The 26,055-nt window shown below is 41.6% G+C and overlaps 1 protein-coding gene and 2 long non-coding RNA genes across 23 annotated transcripts in view; 2 read left to right on the top strand and 1 right to left on the bottom strand.

Annotated features, from left to right (window-relative positions):
* CACNA1G (calcium voltage-gated channel subunit alpha1 G) overlaps window positions 1-1,162 on the top strand; it is a 319,266-nt gene extending 318,104 nt beyond the window's left edge. For all 13 annotated transcript variants that reach the window (XM_081899498.1, XM_081899492.1, XM_081899496.1 and 10 more), the window contains one exon: window positions 49-1,162. In XM_081899498.1, the coding sequence (XP_081755624.1) occupies window positions 49-912 (864 nt within the window). In that variant the 3' untranslated portion in view covers window positions 913-1,162. The remainder of the gene's footprint in view (window positions 1-48) is intronic.
* On the bottom strand, window positions 277-22,352 carry LOC309363579. 7 transcript variants are annotated; one of them, XR_014165426.1, is made up of 4 exons: window positions 12,409-12,825; window positions 8,768-8,938; window positions 3,595-3,662; window positions 277-415 (listed from the first exon to the last, which is right to left on the bottom strand). It is a non-coding gene; the product is annotated as an uncharacterized lncRNA (long non-coding RNA). The 7 variants fall into 7 exon arrangements; XR_014165427.1 differs by lacking the exon at window positions 277-415 and adding an exon at window positions 1,654-1,766; XR_014165424.1 differs by lacking the exons at window positions 277-415; window positions 12,409-12,825 and adding an exon at window positions 21,706-22,352 and having other exon boundaries at window positions 2,236-3,662.
* LOC309363586 lies at window positions 13,393-22,768 on the top strand. Of its 3 annotated transcripts, XR_014165439.1 has the most exons (4): window positions 13,393-14,254; window positions 17,949-18,131; window positions 19,182-19,338; window positions 22,391-22,768. It is a non-coding gene; the product is annotated as an uncharacterized lncRNA (long non-coding RNA). The 3 variants fall into 3 exon arrangements; XR_014165440.1 differs by lacking the exon at window positions 13,393-14,254 and having other exon boundaries at window positions 16,133-18,131; window positions 19,097-19,338; XR_014165441.1 differs by lacking the exon at window positions 13,393-14,254 and having other exon boundaries at window positions 16,142-18,131.
* The last annotated feature ends 3,287 nt before the right edge of the window (window positions 22,769-26,055 follow it).

Raw genomic sequence — 26,055 nt, 5'->3', positions numbered from 1 at the left:
GTTCCCTCTATGTTTGTTCCCCTCCAATTCCTTGGCACTTCCGTACAGATGGCAATAAGGAATGATTCCTCAGATACCCATAGCTCAGAAAGCCGAGAGAACATCCATGCCGAGGTGAGTGAGCTCTGTGATCCAAATTTGTCAGCTCCATCCACTGAGGATCTGTCTGTCACTCTGACGCCTTCAGAAGCAAGAGACTCAGCCGGCTGGGGGCGATCGAGCGTTCATACTCAGCAACATTCCCGCAATCAGTATAACATGTCCATGCATGTGCCGGATTTGTGTGCCTGTACAGACTCCCTTCAAGAACTGCCTGGAGACCCGATGGACCAAGAAGTATCAGAAATAAATAGCTCTTTTACTTCAGGAACTTGTTCAGCCATGAGTGCCTCTTCAGTGGTTCAGCCCGAGACCCCTAAGAGAAACGTAGGCAACAGTGGCAATGTCACTCTGAAGGACCTGAAGAAGTGCTACAGTGTAGATACACAGGGTCTTCTTAAAAAACCATCATCCTGGTTAGATGATCAAAGGAGACATTCCATAGAGATTTGCTCCATGGAAAACAGCCCTCAGCATCATTCCACATCTAGTTCTTCTGGCTTCATAAGTCAGGTCTTAAGTGAAATGGAAGGCTTGCAAGGGACGCGGCAGAAGAAAAAACTGAGTCCCCCGTGTATATCAATAGACCCACCTGATGAACAGAGCTTGTTACTGAGGGGGCCACGCAGCGCCACACTGCCTGCCAGTGCAGATGTTTGCTTGCGAAGACGCGCCCCGTCCTGGGATTCCAAGGATTCGGTGGACGCAGGGGACTCGGCCCTTCCAGACAGTATGTCACTAACTCCAACCCCAAAGAAAGACTTGTTGACTCTTCCTAGCTTTTCCTTTGATCAAACAGATGCGGACCCTTGAGTTAGTTTGTTTTCTGTTGTTGGTGCCAAATGTTTCTTTTCTCCCTCGTGTAATAAATTAAACCTTTCCATTCTAAAATGGCACTGATTTCTTAAAAAAAAAAATCCAAAGAAAGTTTAAAGAGCTAGCTGGTTTTAAGAGTGGTTAAGCTATATCACGCTTACTTAAGCATAAGTTCTGCTTGGGTAAAAGCAATACATTGTTCAGAGTCTATATGTATATTCTATTTTATTAAATTAATTGAACCTAGTATTGCAGGATGTAGTACATTTTGTGGCTTAAAGACATTGTTTATTTTCTTCTGTTTTATGTATCTCAGAATATTCCTGAGATTGTGTTGGGTTTTTTTAATGAATATTTTAACCTTTAAAAATACATATTTAATCCTCCCCTATTTTCTTTTCATTTTGCAAAGCACAAGATGTAGCCATTAGTGCATTACTGAGAAAATGTGTCCCATGGTCAACTAGAAATGAGAATATTTGCAATTATAATGTACTTCACTCACTGACCCCTCAACTATTTTCTGTAGAAAATAGCCATTTGGATATTTTTTTTACAACTGTATTGGCATTAAAAAAAGAATAAAATAATATCCAAAATGATTTTTATTACACTGTAGAGGAAAAGTAAGTGCACAAGCTGAAAAGCATATGGGATAAGCAGACAGACTTGAAAGAAGGTTTCTTATAGAGAGAATTCAGCAGTCTCTTAGCAATACACAAGACTGTCTAATGTGCCAGATATTTGCTGTTGCTTACTTTGGTGATCCCTAAAATCATACTGAGCGTGAACACCTAAGGTGAGGCCCTCTGTCCTCTTCCATTGCTCTTCCTAAATATGCAGAGTATGACCTACAGGCAGAGAAAAGGTTGTGATGCTGCAGGGTTGTCATGATCTGGTACTCATAGAGGACAATCATGTGCGCTTTACAGGGCCGGCCCACCCATGAGGCAAGGTGAGGCAACCACCTTGGGCGGCAAGATCAACAGGGGCAGCAGATCCTGATGCAGATCTTTATTTCAGCCCTTTGTTCCTGATGTCAGTCTTCACTCCCCACGCTGCCTTCCCTAGTAAGGAGGTGGGAAGACCACTTTGTGGTTCGCCTCAGGTGCCAAAATGTATTGGGCTGGCCCTGGTGCTTTACTAAGTCTCATCATTCTCCCCTTCTTCTGGTGGGACAACAAAACCCAGCAGTGGCAGCAACTGCTTACAAAAGCAATCCAACCTTGTACAGTCCATCCATTTCACCTGCCTTAAAGTGCCATCAGCTACCCACTGCCAAATGGCAGTGTTTCTTTTTATTTTCTGTGGGATCAGACATTTCACCCCTGATTGCCATAAACAGCAAATTAAGGGTCTGGAAAATCATTTGCATTTGTCCTTGTTCAGTACTGTACATCTATAGTGCAATGGAACATAATTTGAACAAACAACTTGCCTGAGAATCCCTCTTTCTCTAGTGATAGCCATACAGTGGCTAAATGCACAATTAAATTCTTTCAGATTTATACTGCAATCCTAAACACATTTACTCAGAAGTAAGTTCCCTTTGTTTCAGTGGAATGTGCTTCCAAGAAAGGGCTTAAGCTAACAACTGACAGTGATTTGCCTGGTTGAAAATTAAGGTTGACCTAAACTGAGCAGGTAAAGCGTTTCTTGCCATACAGTTCCACACTAGCAAGCTGCTAACAATCTATGTGTCAGGTTGCTTTTAAAGGCACAAGGATAGGGGCAAGTAAAAAGGTTCCAGTGCTACAAATAAACCTAATATGTCAATTTCTTTCAGTGGCTGAGAGAACCATTTCTATATATAAGAACCTATTTGAGGTTTGCAGGTGTCTCCCATAAAGTACAGTCGTACCTTGGATCCTGAAAGCCCTGGAACTCAAGACGTTTTGGCTCCCAAATGGCGCAAACCCGGAAGTGAGTGTTCCAGTTTGTGAATGTTCTTTTGGAACGTCCAACAGGGCTTCCACAGGTTCTGATTGGCTGCAGGAACTTCCTGCAACTAATCAGAAGCTGCGATTTGGTTTTCAAACGTTTTGAAAGTTGAACAGACTTCCGGAACGGATTCCGTTCAACTTCTAAGGTACGACTGTAAATTCAAAGAATGCAAATAATTCTTGAAGTAACAGGAAGATAATATCAGGAGTGCTTTTAAATTGTTATTAGCCTCTCATCAGTCTTAACAGGATCAACCCCAGACTAATTTTCTCAGCACAATGATCAGGCATCTGGTCTATGTAAACCTGGAATCATCAGATTTTAATGGATCTTTTCTGTTCATTGTCAGCTGCTTCGGGGTTTTATTTACAGTTCAGTAGTATACTGATTTTGATAAATAAAATCAGGCAACTGGTCTAGCAGAACCCAGTCTTCATCCACATGCTGAATGCTAAAGCCAAACAGTTTTCCATTCACACAGTGGGCTTAATATGAGCACAAACCAAGACTGGCATTTGGCTACATTGAGGACATGTTTTGCTTTGCAATTCTAGGTTCTGCAGCATTGCTGCCATGCTCCTCTTCCTTAAGAAAGGGGGGGAGGAGACTCTCTTTATAGTGGTAGTGAAATTGATAATGATTCCAAAAATAAACCAGAAAAACTGCCCTTATAACCAAGAATTCCAGAAATTAATGTATACAGTTATTTTACATATATAAAAATTTCTCTCCTACCTTTCTGTTGCCTGTGCACCTGTTCCCTGTTCATCAGTCAATATGTTAGCAGGTGGTGGTCATGGGGCCTGTAAAAAGCATAATACATTCTCTGTAGGATTTATATACACAGAGATGGATTCTGCTGTCATGTTGTCTCTTGTTAACCTGTTTTTAACCACTGCTGCTTCCGTGCATTCTGTGCTTGCAACAACTCCCTTAAGTAGGTTAGGCTGAAAGAGAGTGATTTGTCCAAGGCTATCTGTAAGTTTCACTACTGGGCGGGAAGGGAACCTGGATGGTACCAAACTGCTTAATCCTGAAGCCGCCACACACACTGGCTCATCCTCCAAACAGCTTTGGCTAGTTAAAACAGTGCAAAGGGGTTGAAGAAAGGGGTGGATTTTTTAAAAAATGTTTTACTGCAGCTCACAATTCTGGGGGGGGGGGGAATTACCACTAAAAGCAGTTCTTTGCACTGGTCTAACTAGACAAAATGAACACAAAGAATGAGTTAATACAGTGGTACCTTGGGTTACAAACACCTTGGGTTACAGACTCCGCTAACCTGGAAGTAGTACCTTGGGTTAAGAACTTTGCCCCAGGAGGAGAACAGAAATTGCGTGCTAGCGGCACAGCAGCAGCAGGAGGCCCCATTAGCTAAAGTGGTACCTCAGGTCAAGAACGGTTTACGGTTAGAAATAGACCTCCAGAATGAATTAAGTTTGTAACCAGAGGTACCACTCTAAATGTATCGTTTCCAAGGATCCCAAGGGTTGCACTGGCACAATTAGTGGTGCTTCTGCAGCATCCAAGCATGCACTCTCACACACATATACACACTGTCGCACTGGTAACTGCCTTTTTTTCTACAGACCAGGCTTCCCACCTTTAGAAAGCCTCTCCTTCGTGGTGAGATGGCTTTGCTTTTAACAACATGCTCCTGTTTTTGCTGGAAGAGATCCACTGATGTCAGTTTAACCTGCCTCTGCGTAAATGTAAACATATTTAGGACTGCAGTGTCGGTATACGTTGTTAATCCAATTAAGGCTAAAAGACATTCTAGGCCATGCCTTCCTATGGTCCTCATTTGATCAAACATTCAGTCTAAACCTGGAACTGTATTTAAAGATTGATTAAAGGGAAAGATAAACAATATTTTGAAACTCAGATTTTGAATACTTGAAATTCCAAAATAATATTGAAAATAAAATAGAATAAAACTGGAACTAGCATGATTACTAGATTAGACAAGCTCATACTGGACCCTTACCTAAAAGCACATTTCATGTGGACCTTGTCACCAAGTGATGGTATGAATCACTGTAAGGTTGCATAATTTTGCAACATATCTGAATTAACACCCATGTATCCTACGGAGCTCTCTGTGCCAATAGAATCTTGGTTCAGTATCTTCCCTGCTTGTGCGATATCCTGAACACCCCAATGCTTTTGTTTCTCCAAGCCACTGAGTTTGAAATAGAATGTGAAATTTTGAATTCAACAAATTCATCAACTAAAAGTTATGGTTTTTGGACCTACTGACCATATTACCACAATTAGTGCAATTCTTAGAAACCGGTCTATCATTGTACTTTTCTCTGGTTAACGGGGGGAGGGCAGGATAAAAAGAGCACAGTAAGATGGAAATATGTTTAATCCTTTGCTTTGGTTTTGAGGTTTTTTCTCATTCACCAAAGCCCTATGCAGATATTCAAAGCTATGCAAGGACAATGTATCAGGGACCATGCTCCTTTTTTCTGTTCCCACTCCCACACACAGACAGGCAACCCTGCCATTTGCATATTCATCTATCTAACTTGTTTGCATAGGGGGCTAGACACATAGAGCCCAACACATGTCGTTCCCAAACTCACAATCTATGTACCCAATATTAGAATATACAAATGGCAGGCAGGGGTGACTTTCATTGGTACCTGCAAGCATAGGCTACAGTGTAAATATGGCAAAGTAATACACAGACATCAGAAGTGAGTCATGCAAAGGAACATGGTCTTGATCTTCTCACTATGCTTAGCTTCAAACATCTGCATACAGCAGAGGTGAGGGACCTATGGCTCTCCAGATGCTGTTCAACCATATTTCCCATCAGCCCCATTCAGCATGTCATTAGTCAGGAAAGATGGGAGTTGGGAGTGCAACAACACAAAGGGCTGTAGGTTCCCCACCCCTGGCAAAGGGATTCTGATAATGGAATAGCGAGGTGTCAATAAAATGATGGTACACAATTTCAGCAATTGTTAAAATGTACAGTATTGATCTGGCTGCAATCAAATCTACAAAGACTACACACAAAGAGCATAATGTGCAATATTTCAGAGGGGAATGTGGTGCAAAATGTAATGTACACTGAAATCTCAAGAACTGTAACAAGTATCCTAAAAAAAAAAATGTTTAAAGATGTTCTGTTTTCAGTGCTTGGGGATTTTCCCACTCAGAAACTCCATGTGCATATCAATAAAGCAACGATTTGCTTCATAAAATCATATTCAATAAAAAGATCAATACAAAACTTACTGTAACCTAATGCATTCAGGAAAATAATGCATGTAAACTACTTTGTGATACAAATATTTTCTAGTTGCCCTTTTGAAAATCCAATTACAGTACTAAAGCATGTGCAATAATCTTCGAAGAATTTTAAATACTTTTGGGATGGGCTTTTTTGAAATATATATATAATTTGACTTTTTTTAAGAAAACAAAAAGGTTCTAAAGAGAAATACGCAAATTCTGTAGAATGGTTATGCTGATTTTTTAATATATATTTTTGTAGAAATCTCTAGAGCAATTGTCAAGCCTGCCAAGCATCTTAGAAATAGAAGAGGCCTAAGTTCTGGCATTTTAGTCTGAAGTTTTTGAGACCAGAGCTGATACGTTTTGAGATACATGTTTTTACCTGTTTTTCCAATATCAAGGGTAAGGATTTAAGAACTTAATTTTAGCTCCCAGTTCTAAACACATTTCAAAGAGGCCAATCGCTTGACAATTTCATAGTAGATGCACTATACAAGCAACAAGCTCTTGCCCAACTAGCATTCATTTCAGCAGCTATTATTGAAATGACTGCATCTCAAGCATTAAGGTTTTTTCCCCTGCTGAATTCATTTGGATGTGGATTGCATGCACCCGCGAAATAAATTCAGCTACATTCATAGCTCTTTTCTCCACTGATTTGTTAATGGCTGACGAGGGTTATAAAACTTCAATCATTTTTTCAGTGCGATAAGTAAACCAAGGCTGCAATCCTTTACACACTTACCCTGCATGTAGGCATGTAAAGAATTACACAGTAAGGCTATGATCTAAAGCACACTTTCTACTGAGTAAGTCCCACTGAATTCAATGAGCTTTCTGAATATATATCACTGGGATTGTGTTGCATAATTTTAGTCACAGTTTAAGCATATGTGTGTGTGCGTGCATGCACACAACACGCTCTAACAGCAAGGTAAACAGCAAATGAAAGCTCACACTGGGACCCACACAACCTGGCTCAAGTTTCTTGGGGCTCTGCAGATGTTAAAAAAACACACGTGTATTTGAAAAACTTGGTTGCAGAATTCCATTTGAACAAAACGGGTAGGTTAGCTCAGTGGCGTAGCGTGGGTTGCCAGCACCCGGGGCAAGGCAAGTAATTTGCGCCCCCTAACCCGTGGATTTGCGCCCCCTAACCCGTGGATTTGCTCCCCCTAACCCCAAGATGTTGCGCCCGGTTAGGCCGGGCCCCCCCTGCACCCCCCACTCTACGCCACTGAGTTAGCTTAGAGAGCAACTAACTAAGATTTCATGTCACAAATTAATTTTATTTGCAAGAAAAATGCTATACTAATGAGGTTTTTGTAACATGCTAATTTATGAACATTTAATCCACCATCTGTTTTAAAGTCCATTATTGATCAGATAAAAATTCTGACTCTATTGACAGCCTTACTGACAAGTAATGGGTGCTTCAAATGTTTGCAAGTTACAATCATTAGAGGGTGGGGACAATTGTGTGAATTTGCCATTTATATGTATGTGATTCCTATTGACTTCACTGGGACTCTGGTGCATCTGAGTGTGTTTAGAACGAGATCTTTTCTATTCTTTGATGCTGCAGTTCTAAGTTCTTAGGTTGTTGTTGTTATTTTAAAACATACTAATTTAAAGCATATTGCCCCTAGTAAACCCAAACGAGAAATGCTATCCAGTTTGTTTTAAAGCACACCAGCACTTTAATATTGTGGATTTACTGTATACTGGTAGGAAGAGAGTATTCTGCTTTTGCCAGTGTATATTATGAGGGTAAACACATGCTACCATGTCTGAGGGAGGAAAAAGAAAAATGTAAATTCCATACTTGCAAACATTGCACATGGTATTTCTATAACTTTTAGGTAGATTACAGGTTATTTAAACTGTAGATAATTTGGAAGAAGATACAATGTTTTTGGCTTCTGTAAATTGCACTCAACAGAAAATCTGGTTTTGGACAGAAAAGGGGGTTCATAATTGTAAAGTATGCCTCAGTTTCCCCTTCAATGCCTCACTGACTATAATAACCCACATAGAATCTTTCACAAAAATTACTAGAGTAGCTGCAGTACCAATGTCCATTAACAACCTAGTAACTATTTTAGAACTTTGTATTTAATAGATAATATATTGTTAAACTGTATCAGGTATAGAGACCTAAAATTGGGTGTTTGGTGAGGGCAACAAAAGATGGTACTATTGGGGAATACTGGGTTAAAATGTTTTTTTATGAGTGTAAATCTTTACAAATGACAAAAACAAATGTGTACTATTAAAAGCTTTTGAAAAGAAAAGGCATGAACCATGATTCTTTTATTCTTAGTTATTTGATCTGTATATGCAAACAGCACATATCCATTATCAACGCTAGGCATGATCGGTGTCAGTCTACAAATAATCCACATCAATTTGTAAAAACACGGGCAATCGGCTTCAATGATCCAAACATTTCTTTACTGTCAGCAGCAAGGGGTTCCTATGATGCACTGAAGCTCCCACAGAATCTCTGTCTGGTGTTTTGTTAATGTACTGTGGCAAATAATAATTAGAACTATTTTGGTTGAGAATGTTGCTTGTAGAGTACAGAGCTATGGTGAAACCTGTGCCACTACGTTTCAATTGATCTTTCTGCATGCCAACTTAAAGGAACACTTACCCGCAGGAGCGGATGTTTATTTTTTTGCAATGTAGGTTTGAATCATTGCTGTGCGTTGTCTGGTGGACAGCAACACGAGAACAGGCCTTTTCCGCAATGGCTCCCCGTTTGTGGAAGGCTCTCCCCGGGGAGGCTTGCCTAGCGCCTTTGGCTGATGAAACATGCTATGGCCTTAAAAAAAAAGTTTATTATTATTATTCATAAAGAATTGATATTGATATAAACATATACAACATTTATTATTTATTATTATTATTCATAAAGAATTGATATTGATATAAACATATACAAAATGCAGAATGAATAACAAGTGTAACAATCAACACTAAAAACAGAAAAATAACATGAAATGAGAAAACAGAGGGGAGGGGAAACCTGGGAGACAACTGAGAGTGCAATGACACAGACAATTATCACATAAAAGAAGAAAAAGGTGAGTCAATTTAGTTCTCAACAGAGCCTCTCTCCACATATTTATCTGTGGAGCAGGGGTTTTAGTGGGCTGTGCAGATGAGTTAACATAGGAGGAAAACTTGAATAAAAGTGGTCTATTTCTGATGAACCATTAAGGGCTCTCCGTTTGTGTGTCAGGTGTTCTGACAGTGCAATGTACCGTACAGGTTCAAAAATGACACAGTACAGCTAGAGAGCAAGAATCTCCCCTGGTCATCAGGTGAAGGACCCTCCTCCAGGCAGCATCCCCGTGTTTCCAGGAAGTAACTGTCAGCTGAACCCCCTAAGCACCTGTGCCCCTTGCCTCCACGGCAGCCAAGTGAGCAGGCCAGATCCCATTCCTCCCTGCAGAGAAGGAACTTATCACAGTAAGTACCAATGTTTGCCCCATCCGTCCCCACAATCTGCAGACAACAGCAATGGCACCCAAGAAAGCACTGCCTAATTGCTTTTAAAGTAGCATTGGATGGGAAGAGAGAGATAATCCTGTATCTACTCAAAAGTAAGTCCCATTGGTTTACAGAACAATCCTAACCATGTCTGCTAAAAAGCAAGTCCTATTGAATTCAGTAGGGTTCACTTCCAGGTAAATGGTATTAGGATTACAATTTTACTCCCAGGAAAGTGAGTATAGGGTGCTGGGAAGGGTCGGATTCAAAAAAGGCTATGAATTATACAAACAAACCACCCTGTTCAACAGAACAGAAAAAAATTAAACTTGTATAGCTCTTCATATTTAGAAAAATAACCATCAGCACATTTTAATGGCATCATAAGCTACATGTACACTTTTATATTTCTCTACAAAATTATTTGACAAATAAAACGTATCCTTTGCAAATAATTTCTTTTTAAGCTGCATGCACACAATATCACATAGTACTGCACTGAAACTGATAAACATTACATACAATGTGACTTCCATCTATATCAGAAGCCTTGAGAAGCAGACTGATCTGTTTTAAAGCTGCTCTTTAAAATGTCACACACACATGCATGAACTCAAATTCAGCAAATATGCTGCTGCTGCCTCAGAGGTCATTGGTGGGGGTCAACTTCTCCCCACATCATAGATTTTGAGAGCTACAGCCTCTTCTCCCTGGAAAAGGTAGATCTCTCCACTGATTTCCATAGGAGAGAGTATAAGTTTGTGTGCAAAACGAACAGCTTTTAACCTCTCCACCAAATTCTTCGGAGTGGAGTACCCTGGGGAAATGTGATTAAAATCTAGACCTGTCTGTCAAAATTAAAGATCCCCCCCACCTATCTATACCCTTCCTGTTCAAACTCAGGGTGTTTCTTCCATCAGCTTAGTTTCATTTCTCAGAAGGAAAAAAAATCTCTGAGCATATTTTTTGGATAGCCAAGGAAGTGACTCAGGAACTTAGGAAGTCTCTGATCTACTGCAAGATGCCTTGTCAACAGCACAGTCCAACTCAGAAACTCGAGAGCCTTCCCCCAATCACCCTGATTTGCCTTGTAATTCAAGAGCCACACAGTGCTACACACTCCTGGTGAGTTTTCCCTCTCAATTGTGCCTTGAGGACCTCTTCACACACTAACCAAGTAAATGTGATCCCATGTACCAGGGGGCCATAACACAATCCCACAAGTGTGGTAAATATGGGGCCTTCCCACCTGAACGCTACCATCCATTTCAGTAGCCATTGGTAGGCCCAAATGTCACAAATGTATGTGGGGGGCAGATCTTCCTTTCCCAGCAAGAATGTAGGTTACATTGCTGCCATCTAGAGGGTATAATAATTATATTTTACTAAATTATATAAAGAAAGGCAAGGCAATACAGTATAAGGCAGAAACATAAGTACAGAAGGAATTGTGCTGTATAAGCTTATCTTCAGTGCTAGCTTAGTTAAGAGTTGCTGTTTAATTCCATTAACCACTAACATAAAATAACTAGTTCAGCAAGGGCTGAATCCATCTAGCTAGAAACCCCCAACTGCCATTTCCCATAGAACCAAAAGAAAGACATGCTGCTACATGGGACACCAGGGTCAACTTCTCCTAATGAATGTATTGCTTTATTACTATTTATTATTTATTATTGGAATTGCTTTCATTATTCTCCCACATAAGGCTGTCATTTGAGGTAAAAAAAATGCTGCCAAAATTGCAGTCCAGGTAAAATGTATATGGGGCAGCAGATTGGCCTCCAGTAACCGGGAGCCATGAAGGTGTACTGTGTCTTTGTACAATCAAATGAGAATATACGTACAAGGGTCCTGTGATAATCTGGTTGCCTTGCACACACACCCATCAGTCAGGATGAGGGGCATTTTTCTGGCGTAAAGTATGAAAACCCATTGTGTTTCAAGGCTTACATTCTGTTAATGGTTGAGAAACGTTTGTGATATCTGGAGCTATTCACATGGCACAGCTCCTACGCTGGCCTCTGTCTGCTGTTGCACAGCACTTTTCCTGTTGCAGTTCCACCCTTTCATCAATTTGTATTTTCAAACCGTGCATACTCTCCAACATTTCTCCGATGAAAATAGGAACGTCCCATTCCATAACTATTTATACCCCACACATCTTACTGGGTTTACCCAGCCACTCTAGGCAGCTTCCAACATATACAAGAACATAACAAACCATTAAACATTTTTTAAAAAACTTCTCTATACAGGATTGCCTTCAAACAGCTCAGGGGTCGGATAACTCCATACCCTCCAACATTTCTCCAGTGAAAATAGGGACATTCTAAGGAAATGTGGGACATTCTAGGATCAGATCAGAAAGCAAGGCGGCTTCTCTAAATCAGGGGACCTCCCTGGAAAATAGGGAAACTTAGAGGGTTTGACAGTGCCTTTCATTTTTATTGTAGTGTCAAGGCAGGTCTGCAAAAAATGAAAAGCCTTTTGAAGCATTGTTCTGGGGGGGGAGGGTTTTTTTGCTTTTATTTTAACTGTTCTGACGAGAGGCAGATACAGTTCATCTAGAAAACAAAATGCTAGTCCTGTTCAGATGCACCATTTTGCATGGATAGATAAACCTGCCCTGGTGTCACAGGACAGTGTGGGGACTGCCTGTCTAGGCCAACTCTGGCTTTCATGGCTTCAACCCCCAAGTCAAAGACAGCATGGTTCCAGCACAGTCTAAATACTAATTTTTTTTTATTATTATTATTATTATTATTATTATTATTATTATTATTATTATTCACTTACACAACATTTCAGAGTGGTCAAAGCAAGTTAAAGCAGAAGCGGTAACTGCAGGTAAAGCAGTAATTGTGCGAGGCTCTCCAGTGGGGTATTTTCTCCTCATGCAAATACTGTAGTAGCTATGAGGGTGGTCCGCCTGCCCCCCTACCCTGAGTACAGCCCTCAGCATTTTCCCACAAGGAAGCAGATGGCCAGATTCAGAATCTGGCATGGACTTTGGAAGTGGCTGCTTAAGCCTCAGAGGGAAGGACATACCGTATATCAGTCTATTAAACGACGGGCACAAACACAATAACAAGAGAGTTCTTATCTCATAAATCCAGCACCTCTGACAAACACTACCACTCCCCCCCCCCACCTCCAAATTTAAATTATCATTTGTTCAGGGTGTGTGTGGAGCCAACAGGTGCGACACATTCAGGCAACTTCACACTCAAGATTGCCCCCAGCCTGGTAGACTGACCCCATAGACCTCTGTCCCCCTGCTTCCCTACAGTTCCTGCTCCCTGGGGTCATGCATGTTTGTTTTGTTTTAAAAAATGCCTTTTCTTTTTAGCTCAGTCACCAGCACAAGCTATTACTACGGAACCCTCTTCATCTTGTCTCTCTCTGGCCCTTTTCAGAGTGGGTTGCTCTCCATCTCTGGCGCCATCTGCTGGCTAATTACAGTTCTCTGTGGGGAAGCTGAAGTGCTCCACAAGTGCAAAAATATTGGTTGCGTTATTCTGATAATTACAGCCTCGTGGGTGATTGAGACAAGCCTTAACCGTTGCATGCAATTTGAACAGAACCCTTCAGAGCGTACCTCCTTCCTTTCTCCAGAAACACTTCACTGTAATAAGACACGTTTGGCATAATTGGTGCGCACTTGTATTTGAGTGCGCCTTGTGGCGCCTGCATTCACTATTCACTGCACTTATATCTGCAGCTGTTTTGTCCACTGATTTAATGACTCGTTGCTTTTCTGTTTCCCCAAATTCCTAAAAACCAAATACTTTTCTTGCATGGATAACTGAACAATATTTCTTAATTTCCAGGTAACCCAAATGTATGGGGCTGAAGGATGATGCAAAACTGTGTGATTTCTAGCAGGGGGGCGGAGGGAGATGTGTAGGAGTAAACTGCCCATTTAATCTTAGACACTCTCTGATATTTATTTACATGGATGTAAAATTTAAAAAGGAGGAAAGAAAAAAGTCGGCACAGTATTTGTTCACATTCAAGGCTTTTATAGAGAAAAATCTAAAGTGTGCTAAGGTCCTTTTGGCAGCTGCAGCAATAAGGTCTATGAACCAACCAGTTGAGCTGATGTTATATTTTTATGGAATCTTTGAGAAACAGATGCTGGAGAATTACTGGTTGTGCAGCCACTGCATATTTACTCAGAGCAAAATCTCCTGTTGCGTTCAAAGAGTCTAGCTTCCAAGTGAGAGGGCATAGACTTTTGTGAAATCCCATCTTTTATTTTATTAAAATCATTTTTATCATTTTTATTCCCCCTCTCCTCAAAAAGTCTTCAAGGTAGCCAACTTGAAGTACCAAATATCAAATAAAAGTACTTAAACAAATTAAGAATGTTTATGTGAGTTGAAGGAAAGGGTTGCAAAAAGGACAATCAAGTAATTCTATGCCAGCAGTGCTTGTCTTGCTTCCATCAGTCTTTGTTGTTTTCTTTTCTGTCTTTTTTGTGAGGTCAAAATGATGTTCCTGAACATTCCAACACCTAAAGTTGATGCATCAGAAACTACTGTAACAAAAGATGCATCTTTTATGGCAGCAATGAAAGTTCCATTTGGCTGGAGATATGAAGAGTCTGTGTACTGTTGGCAGGACTGAGTGGGAAGAAAAGGTAGGTATGGTGGATGAAGGGCAGAAAGCCCAGTTGAATGAGGACTGAGAAGGCAGTGGTGTAGATTTTCCGGAACAGTTTGGCACATATCTGAAGAGCTATTTATATACATGTGCTTCACAGGAACAGTCAGCAGGGAAAATTAATTACCAGTCATATCTAATATCAAAGTTGTATTGTATTCATGCCAATTGTCCTGTCTTGGTTGGACTGTACCCATAATTAGCCTTTGGAGTAACCTCTCAGATTCAATAACCTCTACTGTAACTAAACTAAAGACATGCCATTGTAATCACCATGTATTCTTCACCTGTTTAATCTCTGCTTCCATTTCCTTCTCCTTCCTTCAATTCCCTTGTGTCAACTTTTAGACTGTATGCCTCTTGGGGCAGAAACGTGTCCAACCATTCTTTGTAAAGCACCCTGGACATAGGTGGTATTGTAAACAAAACAGAAAGGAAACAAGCACACTAATGTTACTGTGGGTGTGGGCTTTGTATTATTTATTTTTTATTAAAATATATTTCTAGAAATGGAAACTTTTCAGTAGAAAAATCTAGCAGTAGAAAATTTCCCCACCTGAATGAGGTTGTGGGGGCAGAGGTGGCCAATCTTTCTTCTGCCCCCTTCTTTTAGGAATAATCTGTCGGGGGCTGCATGCTAGATCTAGATCCTAGATATGAAAAGTCTACCCAAAGCCATACAACCCAGAAAATAGTTTTAAACCAATCCATTTATTTTTATTGAACAAATAACAGTCCCTTCAGATTGCCCTGAAACTACATGGGGGGGGGGCAATTTTTAAAGCACAGAAAAAATAAAGACAAAACATCTGATGGGACTGAATATTCAGGCAGCTTTTGGAGGCATCTGGGGCTACATAAAATGAGGGCTACATAAAATGAGGGTAGTGCTATGGTCTAAACCACTGAGCTTAGGGCTTGCCGATCAGAAGGTCGGCGGTTCAAATCCCTGCGACAGGGTGAGCTCCAGTTGCTCGGTCCCTGCTCCTGCCAACCTAGTAGTCCGAAAGCACGTCAAAGTGCAAGTAGATAAATAGGTACCACTCCAGTGGGAAGGTAAATGGCGTTTCCGTGCGCTGCTCTGGTTTGCCAGAAGCGGTTTAGTCATGCTGGCCACATGACCCAGAAGCTGTACGCCGGCTCCCTCGGCCAGTAAAGCGAGATGAGCGCCGCAACCTCAGAGTTCACAACTGGACTTAACCGTCAGGGGCCCTTTACCTTTACGGGGCTACATAAAATGAGATTGGTGGGTCACAGGCTACCCACCCATGGGGAAGGGGTACTAAAAGTTTGGAAGTTTGAAAGGTCACTGGTTGAAGGAAGGAAAGAACAACTGGCTAAGGAATAGGGACTTTAGTGAATGGTAGGTAGCCTGCCTAGCCACAAGTCAGAAGAGCACATTGAGGAAACGGTGGTAGCTATTAAGTAAATCAAAAACAATGGAAAATATTAGTGGCCATCATTTGATCCCTTGCACATAATCCACAAACTACAGAATATTGCAGCATGGTTGCTAATGGGAGTGAGACCCTGTCAGCATACAAAACTTCTGCTCAAAGACCTGCATTGGCTTCCAATTTGTTACTGAACCAAGTTCAAGGTGTTGCTATTAGTGTACAAAGCTTGGACCAACTTACTTGTGGGGTTGCCCTATAAGACGACTCCACCACTTCAATCTGCAGAACTGGCGCAACATAATAATCATTCTGCACTTATAAGAAATCAGTCTCCTAGCATCTACACTTTCAAACTCCTCGCCTATTGACAACAGGCAGGCATCTCCACAGTAATATTTTCATAGAGCCGCCATTTGCCCAGGTTTTCCTTTACATGACTGTGATTTCAAAAACGTCTGGTGGAATATCCAAAAGGTGGCGCTTTGTCCTGGATCTTAGTTAAGTCGATGGAAAAATCATTTTTGGCTCAACAATTGTAGGGGCTTCCTAAAAAGCTCAACTTTTGGGGTGTACTGGTTTTTATAGGCAACCCTATATTTTCAGTGCCTAACCAGAATGCTGACATGTGATCAATTAAGCAGGGTGGGACTTACCTGCCCCCCCAATATTTTATTCAAGTTGGCACCCCAAGGCCAATTGTAAAGGAATGCAAATCATCCAGAGTTAAATTATGAACAGGCTGACCCTAAAGATATATACTGAACGCTACTGAACCCAAAGGAACTTATTTTCTGATAAGTTGTAAAATGCTGGGGAGGTGTCAGGCCAGGAACTGTGGCTGTCAGAATCTGGAAGCCTTTCTCTTACACTTTGACCCATGTGAAAGCTTCCTCTAGAGTACTAGCCTACCATATTGTTTTTAGCTATTTTTTAAAACAGCAAAAACGCCACTGTCGACATGGGGTGCCATATGTCCAGATTTTCACAGACATTTCCCCAATGTCCGCACAGACACTGCTGCTGACTGCAGTATTCCGGATAGGTCCAGGGAAATCAGGACATATGGCAACCCCACCTACTGCTGCAGTTGGCCAGAAAGCAGCTAGAAGCTCAACAGAGTCACACCAGGGACCAAGGGAGTTCATCCCTGCCTTATTTCACCTCCATCCACCTACTTCTGAAAAGCTTTATTTGCCTCTGGTCTCCCAGCTGTGATAGCAAGTATCCTTGGGAATGTAGCCTTGGTCTGCTACACTAGGGGAGGGTCTCCGTGTATATCTCTTTTCTATCCTAACATTCCAGTTATATATAATTTTCTGCACTGACAAAAAAGGCACCTCTTGAATCGAACTGCATATAGAGGTGATGAGGTAAACACAAAGCGGAGCAATCAGCTGAAGAACATGCTGGTCACTAGAGGGCAACAATATTCAGCCTGTGACTAGCAACAAGGGATAGGTTGTGCTGTGGTTTTGATGGGCTCTTTGAAAATGCCAAACTTCCTATTTCCTAGATTTGCATGAATTTGTAGTGTGGCATAATGCTTCCCTTTGCTGTATTGACTCCTTTTATTTAAAGCCCTTGACCTTCTAGTGCTCTGACATTTGAGATTCATGGACATTTAAGTTACTTTAGAACTGGATAAAATGTTTTAAAATTCATTCCTTTTGGATGTGTTTAAAGTAAATTAAATATGTAATCCTGCAGCTCCTCTGCTCTTTTATTGTATTATTGCTGAAAGTCAATGTGTGCTATAATTGGCAAGCGTTCAAAGGGCCTGAATGGATTATCTTTTGCTAACTAACTTCGTACATTGCATAATATAACAAAAGTCCCCCTGGAGCTACAGCAGGGAGAATGAAAGAGGTTTTTTTAATTATTTTTAAAAAAACTGTTTAATTACTTATTGTGTTTTCATTGCTTTGTACTGCCACAATGTAGATAAGATTATTCAAGCTCTTCTAAAAAGTAAGTCTGAAAAGAGTTAACACCACATAAATTGGTTATCTGGAATATTGTTGGAGGGAGTATGAGAGGAAGATTAGAATAACGTATTTGGGGGCCTAACTCTTTAAACCTCATATTTCACATGAACCTATTTAGAAATAGATGCCCTAAGCAAAATGTGGGACTCAGAAGACATGATCCCATGAATGTGTACTTCAAATTGAGTCCCACTATATAAGATACCTAAAGCTCTTGTGTGTGTGCCACTGGGCCACCCAAAGGCTGGATTCCTAAGTGGTTTTCTCATTAGCCTGCACATCCATGCAGGAAACCTCAGCACCAATTTTGACTACCCGTGGCCTTCAAGAGAACTGTATCTACCATTGGCTACCATTGGCACACATCTACCAGTGTGCTTAGGGACAGCCCTACCATTATGTCCTCCAAAGGTTAACAGTGAGCTGAATGTCTACTGGAAGAGAATTCACATAGCGGTTTTCGTGTGCTCAAGTAAGTGTGTTAATTTTCCAATGTCTTCTATTTCTCTTCTTCCAATTTACAACTATGAAAGGGAAGTTGCCGTGTTTTGAAATAACTCCACATGTTCCAGTAAAAAAATAATTTCCAAGTAAATATTTGTTTCAACATAAAGGTTAAACCACATTAACGAAGGCCGCATTTATAAACTAATGTGCATTAATGCACATTTGTTTATAAATACATCCTTCATTAAGTATCACTGCGTTATAAATGCATTCTTCAAAAATATAGCTGTATCATATGGAGGTAGGCAAGCCTGTATCAGTGTTGTCTTGCTGATATATATTTTATGCTGTAAATTAAGACCAGAAGACTAACCAGATGCCTGTGAGAAAAACCCACAAGCAGGATTCGAGCACAAGAGTACTCTCCCTTTCTATGGCTTCCAGCAACTGGTATTCAGAACCATTGCTGCCTCCAACTGTGTAGGCAGAGCATTGCCATCACAGCTAGTAGCCATCAGTAGCCCTCTCCCTCCATGAATTGGTCCAAATCCTCTTTTAAAGACATCTAAAGGTTGGTTGCCACCACTGCCTCCTGTAAGTGCAGAGTTAAACTATGGAATTTGCTCCGTGTGAAGTACTTCTTTCTTTTACCTGTCCTGAATCTTCCAACATTCAGCTTCATTGGATGTCCACGAGTTCTAGCATTGTATGAAATTGTAATGTTTGGTTAATGCTATTGATGAAGAACCTCCAGCGAGCTGTTTAAAATACTACAACTATCGTCACTCCAGCTGTTAGCAGACCCTACAAGTTCCCTATTTTTCCAGGGGCATCCCTGATTTAGAGAAGCCATCCTGGCTTCTAATTTGATCCCGGAATGCCCCATTTTTCCTTAGGATGTCCCTATTTTCATCGGAGAATGGCTGGAGGGTATGTTTTAGTGATTGTGCCTTATGTTGCAGGGATACTGCATTCAGTGCAATACTGCAGGTTGCCATTTTGCTATTAAGCGGGGGAAAGAATTAACATTGGCTGTCCCATTGGGGAAAGAAAAGTGATAAACCTATCCTGCTAGGCCTATGTGAGCTGAGGAAAGGCAGCTTGGATGACTTCCACAGCTGAAATGAAGGAAACCCCTCAAGTCAGCAGAAGGGATACGCTCCATTGACTTACAATTGTTCATTCATCCAATTAATCTCCCTTCACAGAAGCAAGACCTCCTATGGCCAGAGGTATGTTAACACCTGCTGTGAGTTTAATTAACCTCTTAAGACAGTTACAACAAGCAAGCAATTAATCCATCAAGTGACACTGAGACCTTACAAGTATTCAGAGATTTGTTCAGCCAGGCCCCTGCTTTCTCCTTGCTTGCAACTACTTCTAAAGCCACAGAAAGGGGGTGGTGCAGAGGCAGTTTTAGGGAAGTGCAACTGGTTTGGCCACACTGGGCACTACAACCATACTATAGAATGAAGCGCAGGGGCGCACGTGCCAAAGTTTAGTGTAGCGCAGGGCGCCAATGAAATTTGAGAGCCCAAAGTCCACAACTAGGTGGTGGTTGATAGTTTACGGAACATTCATTTCATGCAATGGAAATACAGTGGTACCTTGGGTTAAGAACTTAATACGTTCTGGAGGTCCGTTCTTAACCTGAAACTGTTCTTAACCTGAAGACCACTTTAGGTAATGGGGCCTCCTGCTGCCGCCGCCGCACGATTTCTGTTCTCATCCTGAAGCAAAGTTCTTAACCCGAAGTACTATTTCTGGGTTAGCAGAAGCATCTGTAACCTGAAGCATCTGTAACCCAAGGTACCACTGTACAAAAGATGGCAAGCCCCATTGAACTTTATGAGTCTTTTGAGTCTGCATAGGATTGCACCGTGAATGTAGCAGTGGTGCTGGAAATACATATTATAGTCAAGTCCCCTTTTCATCAAATACCGTATTTTTCGCTCTATAAGATGCACTTTTGCCCTCCTAAAAAGTACAGGGAAATGTGTGTGTGTGTCTTATGGAGCGAATGCAGGCTGCGCAGCTATCGCTGAAGCCAGAAGAGCAAGAGGGATCGGTGCGCAGCAATCCCTCTTGCTCTTCTGGCTTCAGCAATAGCCATGCAAAGCCTCTTGAGCGCAGCGGGAGCGCTCCTCCCTCTTCGCTCAAGAGGCTTTGCGTCGCTTTCTTGTTTCTTGTTTTCCTCCTCTAAAAACTAGGTGCGACTTATGGTCGGGTGCGTCTTATAGAGCGAAAAATACAGTAGTTTCTGGAATAGTCCAGGCCCAAACCCTAAGTCCACTCTGCTCATTGTCCTAGAATTCTGGTTTCCAGTCTGAATTCCTGCTGGGGCAGAGCTCTCTGCCATCTCTATAGCCTTGGTTTAAGGCTGATTCAGTTCCCATGGGGTGCATAGTAGCTGCCAGGAGCCAATTTGAAATTGTAGGGAGTCAGTTGAATGGGAGTGCCGCTACACACAGAACAGGCTCTTTGTACCCTGAATGTAGATTAGCAGTGTCAAGTTAAAAGCACAACCACATGCAGAGGACACCTGCAATCAATTTGAGACAAATAACTTTGTTTTTATTAAGGAAAAGAGTATTATCTCTTGCCCTCACGGTTTTTCATGGAGAAGGTATAGTGTAGGTGGTCACAAAAAACTCTGAGTGGTGTTTTCTCAGAGCAAAAAGCAAATAAGTCTCTTGCACTTTTCGCTTACTTCTTCTCCACTATGTGACGATGCACCCTTTAATATCGCCTCCCTCATAATATGTCCCATATTTTCATCCTTTCTGCACCTGCCTCCACTTTATCAGGGCCTGCTGTGAGTCTCTACTAATTTCTCCAGTCCAAATATATGAAATAAATTTAAGGAGAGACAAATTACTGGAGAATTTGGACACTGAGAAGAATGTGTGCATTTTTAGTTCTGCACACACACCTGTGGAAGATTTTGCTCTGTATGTGCCGAAAATTCTAGACTTCTCAGATTTGATTTAACCTTAAATGACTTCCTGGAATCAAAACACATCCTAATCAATGATTTACACATTCTCTCAAAATGTAATAAGAAAGAAAGATCTTAACACTGCCATCCTAAATAGAAATAAGTCCCATTGAACACAATGGGACCTACTCCCAGAAAAGTATGTATAGGATTTCTGCTCTAAATAAAGAAGCCTTTTTTTCATGATCAAAGCTTTTTAGAAGTCCTGCTGCTTTGTGGAGTAGAGAAAAACCACAATTGGAGGGAGGGAGAGGAGAGATCACCAAAGTTCCTCACAGCTAAATAATGCAGTATGATTAATAGCAGTCTGAGCGGCATCCCAGGGAAAGCAGAGAGAATGAATTATTCAGAAATATTCAAAACCTCCAAAGACAGAGTTACAATAATTCAAAATGACAGGCAGAAGAACAAATATATACAAGTGAAGGAACACCATGGAAAAATTGGAACACTGACAAGGGCTCATCATGGTAGTCAGGAGAAAACTGATAATCTGTGAGTGTTTTTTATAAACCTACTGGGAACCCCAAACTGAATCCTGTTTGTGATCTTCATCCCTATCCATACTCCATCACTGCAGCTGAATTGCATGTGCTCTTACCTCCAGGCAGAAGTGAATAACAGTCAGGTGTTGTATTTGCAGAGAGAAGGGATTAGTCATTAAGTGGCTTTTCCCAGGAGGCCAGGGTACAACCTGACAGCTGTAAAGCACCTGAAACAACCTCATTTTGATGTCTGCTACTTCCTCACAATCTTCATCCTAAGGCTCTTGCTAGATACAAACACAGATGACTTGAATCAGTTGTGGCTGGTGCCCATTAGACCTGGTGAGGTTGCTAGGTCACAGGAGATGACAATGACACCATATAGGTGTAGCCAGGTTGTTCTGGAGAGCCAGTGTGGCATGGTAGACTAGTAACTGGGAGATAAGGGTTCAAATCTTTGCTCTGGGATAAGATTTCTCGGGCTACAGTCCACTTCATTAGATGCATCATTCTTGGTTTTTAAAATTTAGATACTCTGCAAAACAGTCAACAAAATGCCTGGCTGCCTAAAGTGGGTTAGAGTTTATTAATCACATGATGAAATCTATCAGTCTAGACATGGGTCAAAATAGCTACTGAGGCCATTGTTTAATAATGTGAACTGTATCCTGTCTTGCACCATGAGACAGCTGGGGAATTTTGGAACATTTGAAGTTGGAGAGTTTAATTATGGTCCTATTGTAGCCAAACTTGTAAGTGGAAACCTGACATGACAACTTACCATTTTCATTCGTCCTCTAGCTATGATCGTCAGCACAGAAGATAAAATGGAATAACATCAAGCAAGGGCAAAGAGCGCAATTAGGAAAACAATGAGCATTAAGCTTTGATATAAATTGGAACAGTGAGACAACACCATGCATCTTATGAGAGCCTGAATTCCATCGAGGGGAACAAGTCCAATATCCTGCTACTAATTGACTATTAGGAATTAGCAGAACTGTTGATAAATGCCACACTCTGCAAAAGTCATAAATGAGAACATGCACAGAATATGCAACATTCAGATGAAGCTGTAAGTGATCAAGTGAAGCAAAAAAAAAAAAAGTCTACTGATTTGCAATTGTGGGGACATTAGTACAAGGCCTTAGAATTGGAATTGATGTGATTTACACACCACCAGTGGGGCCCCACTATTGGGAATCACAGGCAGAGGTTCTGCACTGCACCCTCCTCAAATGCTCTTGCTAGTCTGTAATTTGCCCTTGCCCTTAGCCCTGGAAGCCAAGGCCCAAGTTTGGGGCATATTCACTTTGGTGAAAGAACGCCAGAGCACAACTAAGTGCAGTACAGCCATCTTCTCAGAAAAACTCTTCACAAAGTTCAAGAGGTCAAGACACAAAGACTTTAGCAACTAATCCACACCTAATGACCCACCTAAGTGGTACTCAGGATATCACTCAAGAAATCACTCAAGATATCCCTCAAGTAATTAAGGAACAAAAGAAGAAAAGGCACACTAGCCTGGGAACTTCCTCTCTGCCCAGAACATTGGAGGCTATACACCACACCCCCTCAACAGTATTTATAGGAACTCAAACACTGAGATCCTGCTCTGTTCCAGTAACAAGAAGCCGAAAGCACCAGCCTGAAGATGACGAGTGAGACCTCGTCGAAACGTCGCCTAGACACCCCAACTTTTACACGGGAAGACACCCGAGGACACCAAAACCTGCATTCCTGTACCCGTGAAAATCTACGAAAGTATATATATATATATATATATATATATATATATATATATATATATATATAATGTGCTTGCTCAACTTCGTGCTCTTTCAACAAGGCAATTGCAAAGGGTTGTGGCTCTCTGCCAGAGCACATGGTTTCTGTGCAGAAGGTTCCAGGTTCAGCCAGTCTTGGCATCTACAGGTAGGCCTGGGAGATACCTGTCTGGAGAGTTGCTGCCAGGCACTGAGCTAGATGAACCAATGGTCTGACTCTATATACTGCAGTTTCATATCAATTTCACACCTATGAATTTCCTTCCACATACACTTCCCATTAGATCTTGCTCTTGCCTTTTGGTCATCGTTTTTTTTCTACCATTATTTTGGAATTTATGTCAGTCTGCTAATGACGAGTATTGTTGTCCCTGACACCCAATAATTGCATTTTCTGTCTTTCTAAAACACGTCTCTAGGTGACTGAATGTGCACAAAGTTATCCCGCTGAAGCACTGTGCTTTTGTGCCCTAAGGCCATTTCACACATTTCACAGCATAAACACACGTTTGCACAAAGTTATGTGCAAAGGTAGGGAGACTCAACTTGTCGTGATTTACCTTGCACATGCAATTATCTCTGAAAACTTGCTCTCTCCTTTCAGATGCAGAGTGGTGAAAATTGGGCCCAGTGAGCCCAAGTCTCCCTACTTGGCCATCTAAAGGAGGGGGAAGGTAAGCATGCAAAGGCAGAGGCTGTGCTTCTGATCACTTGAGTCACCCTTGGGACTCTGCTGGGCCCAGTTGGCCTCCTTAACATGTTCAAAGACAGAAGATAATGCAAATGATTGGAAGCAGCATGTCTGCTTCTTTTGCAACCATGTGTCCAATACTCCCCCCCTAGACACACAGAAAGGGGGGGCAAGGCAAGAGGAGGCAGTAATTAGTCTTATTGCTCAGCATGCCTTCTGTCGCTGAAAGGCTCTGCCTGCTTGCTTAGCCCTCTCTCTTTGGGCAGTGCAGTAGGGAGGATTGGGTATTACAGTAGGTAGTAAGGCTGCTCCTTATTAGGGATAGAGGAATCTGACAAATTTAATTTCTCCACATTTCTGCATCAGTTTGTGATTTTAAAAAGTACCTCAAGAAAATTCATCAGCATTTCAGACCATATTTTTCCTAATTTGCACATTTTTGGAAGCACTTTCTCATAATATAATCTATTTTTGTATGTTATTTTCACTAATATATGCAGTATTATGCATGTTATCCCCCTAATACATGCACTTTACTACGCATTATTTTTGTTAAAGAGCTGCAAAATTGAAAAAAGAGAAACTGCATTGCAAAATTCAGAGAAGTGTGATTTTTCTAAGAACAACAGTTTCAGTTTCCCCATTGTTTCCCCAACTGTGGATTAGGAAGTTTTGCATTAAAATGTGAACCAAGTCAAATTTCTTCTCCTTCCCTTCAGGCCCGTGACAACTGCTTGCTCACCCTCCCTCTTTTTTTTCTAACAAGGAAGGTTGGGCTCAACTGTTAAGCCAAGCATAAGAAAGCAGTTGAGTGAGCAAGAGAGTGGCCCATTGTCACCCTCCTTTTTAACCTTCTCCCTGAACCCAATATGCTTCGACTTACCACCCACCGAGAGAGTGCAGGTGAGTGAGGGGAAAGACTGTTCCTTGTACATGCAGTCGACTCCCGTTGGAAGCCTTAGTGGGTGGACTGGACAAGCTGGGCCTCATCTTCTCTGTGATGCCACCAAGAGAGCAGAGGCAACAACCTTTACTCTTGGCAGTATCACAGGGCCCAGTCTCCCCCCCCCCCCCCTTGCACTGTCCAGAGAAAGCAAAGGTGAACAAGTAACAGGAGGTGCAGCCACTGTCATCTCTGGTTCACTCACCCCCCCTCATAAGCCACTCGGCTGGCTCCAATACTCCTAGGAGAAGCAGGGCTGGCACCCGAAGAAGAGCAGCAAATGGCATCCATCTCTGGGTGTCAAGGTACACAATACCCAGAGTCCTTTTAAATGATTTTGCACATGGTGTTCTGCATTAATCTTTGCAAGGCAGCCCTAATTGTTATTACAGTGGTACCTCAGGTTACAGACACCACTAACCTGGAAACAGTACCTCAGGTTAAGAACTTTACCTCAGGAGAACAGAAATCACATGGCGGCAGCGGGAGGCCCCATTAGCTAAAGTGGTACCTCAGGTTAAGAACAGTTTCAGGTTAAGAACAGAACTCCGGAACAAATCAAGTTCTTAACCCGAGGTACCACTGTATCAGATAACTGTGTAAGATTGCTGTATAATTTTACCAGGTTGCATAATCTTAGAAGAGGCATAACTGTGAGGGGGCCTGGTTGTGACTATCATGAGGGGCCTTGCGCTACACTATTGGCTTCAACTTCTCCAATGCTAAGCATATTTGGGGATAAGCAGTATGTTTTGTTGTAGGAAGAGAGAGAGAGAGAGAGAGAGAGAGAACGAGAAGACACATGGTGTGTTGTACACCATCCCCAATCTCGAGCGGTACAAGATTCCAGGGGTCCCAGGGTTTGGTTTCTTTGAAATGAAGGGAAGCAGAGCCTGTGGTGTCTGTATAATATTTGTTTTATTTACACACATAAACAACCTGAGCCTACTATGAAGGGGCACACAGCATTAAGAGCCCGGAAGGTATTGCTTCTGCAATAGCCACAGCCTTGGATTCAAGCAGAAATCAGGCATGTCTCTCACTC

This window comes from Podarcis melisellensis, assembly GCF_964234715.1.
Source record: "Podarcis melisellensis genome assembly, chromosome: 2".
Lineage (NCBI taxonomy): Eukaryota > Metazoa > Chordata > Lepidosauria > Squamata > Lacertidae > Podarcis > Podarcis melisellensis.
Note: the sequence above shows the minus strand (reverse complement) of the source record. Positions and strands in the feature narration are given on the sequence as shown.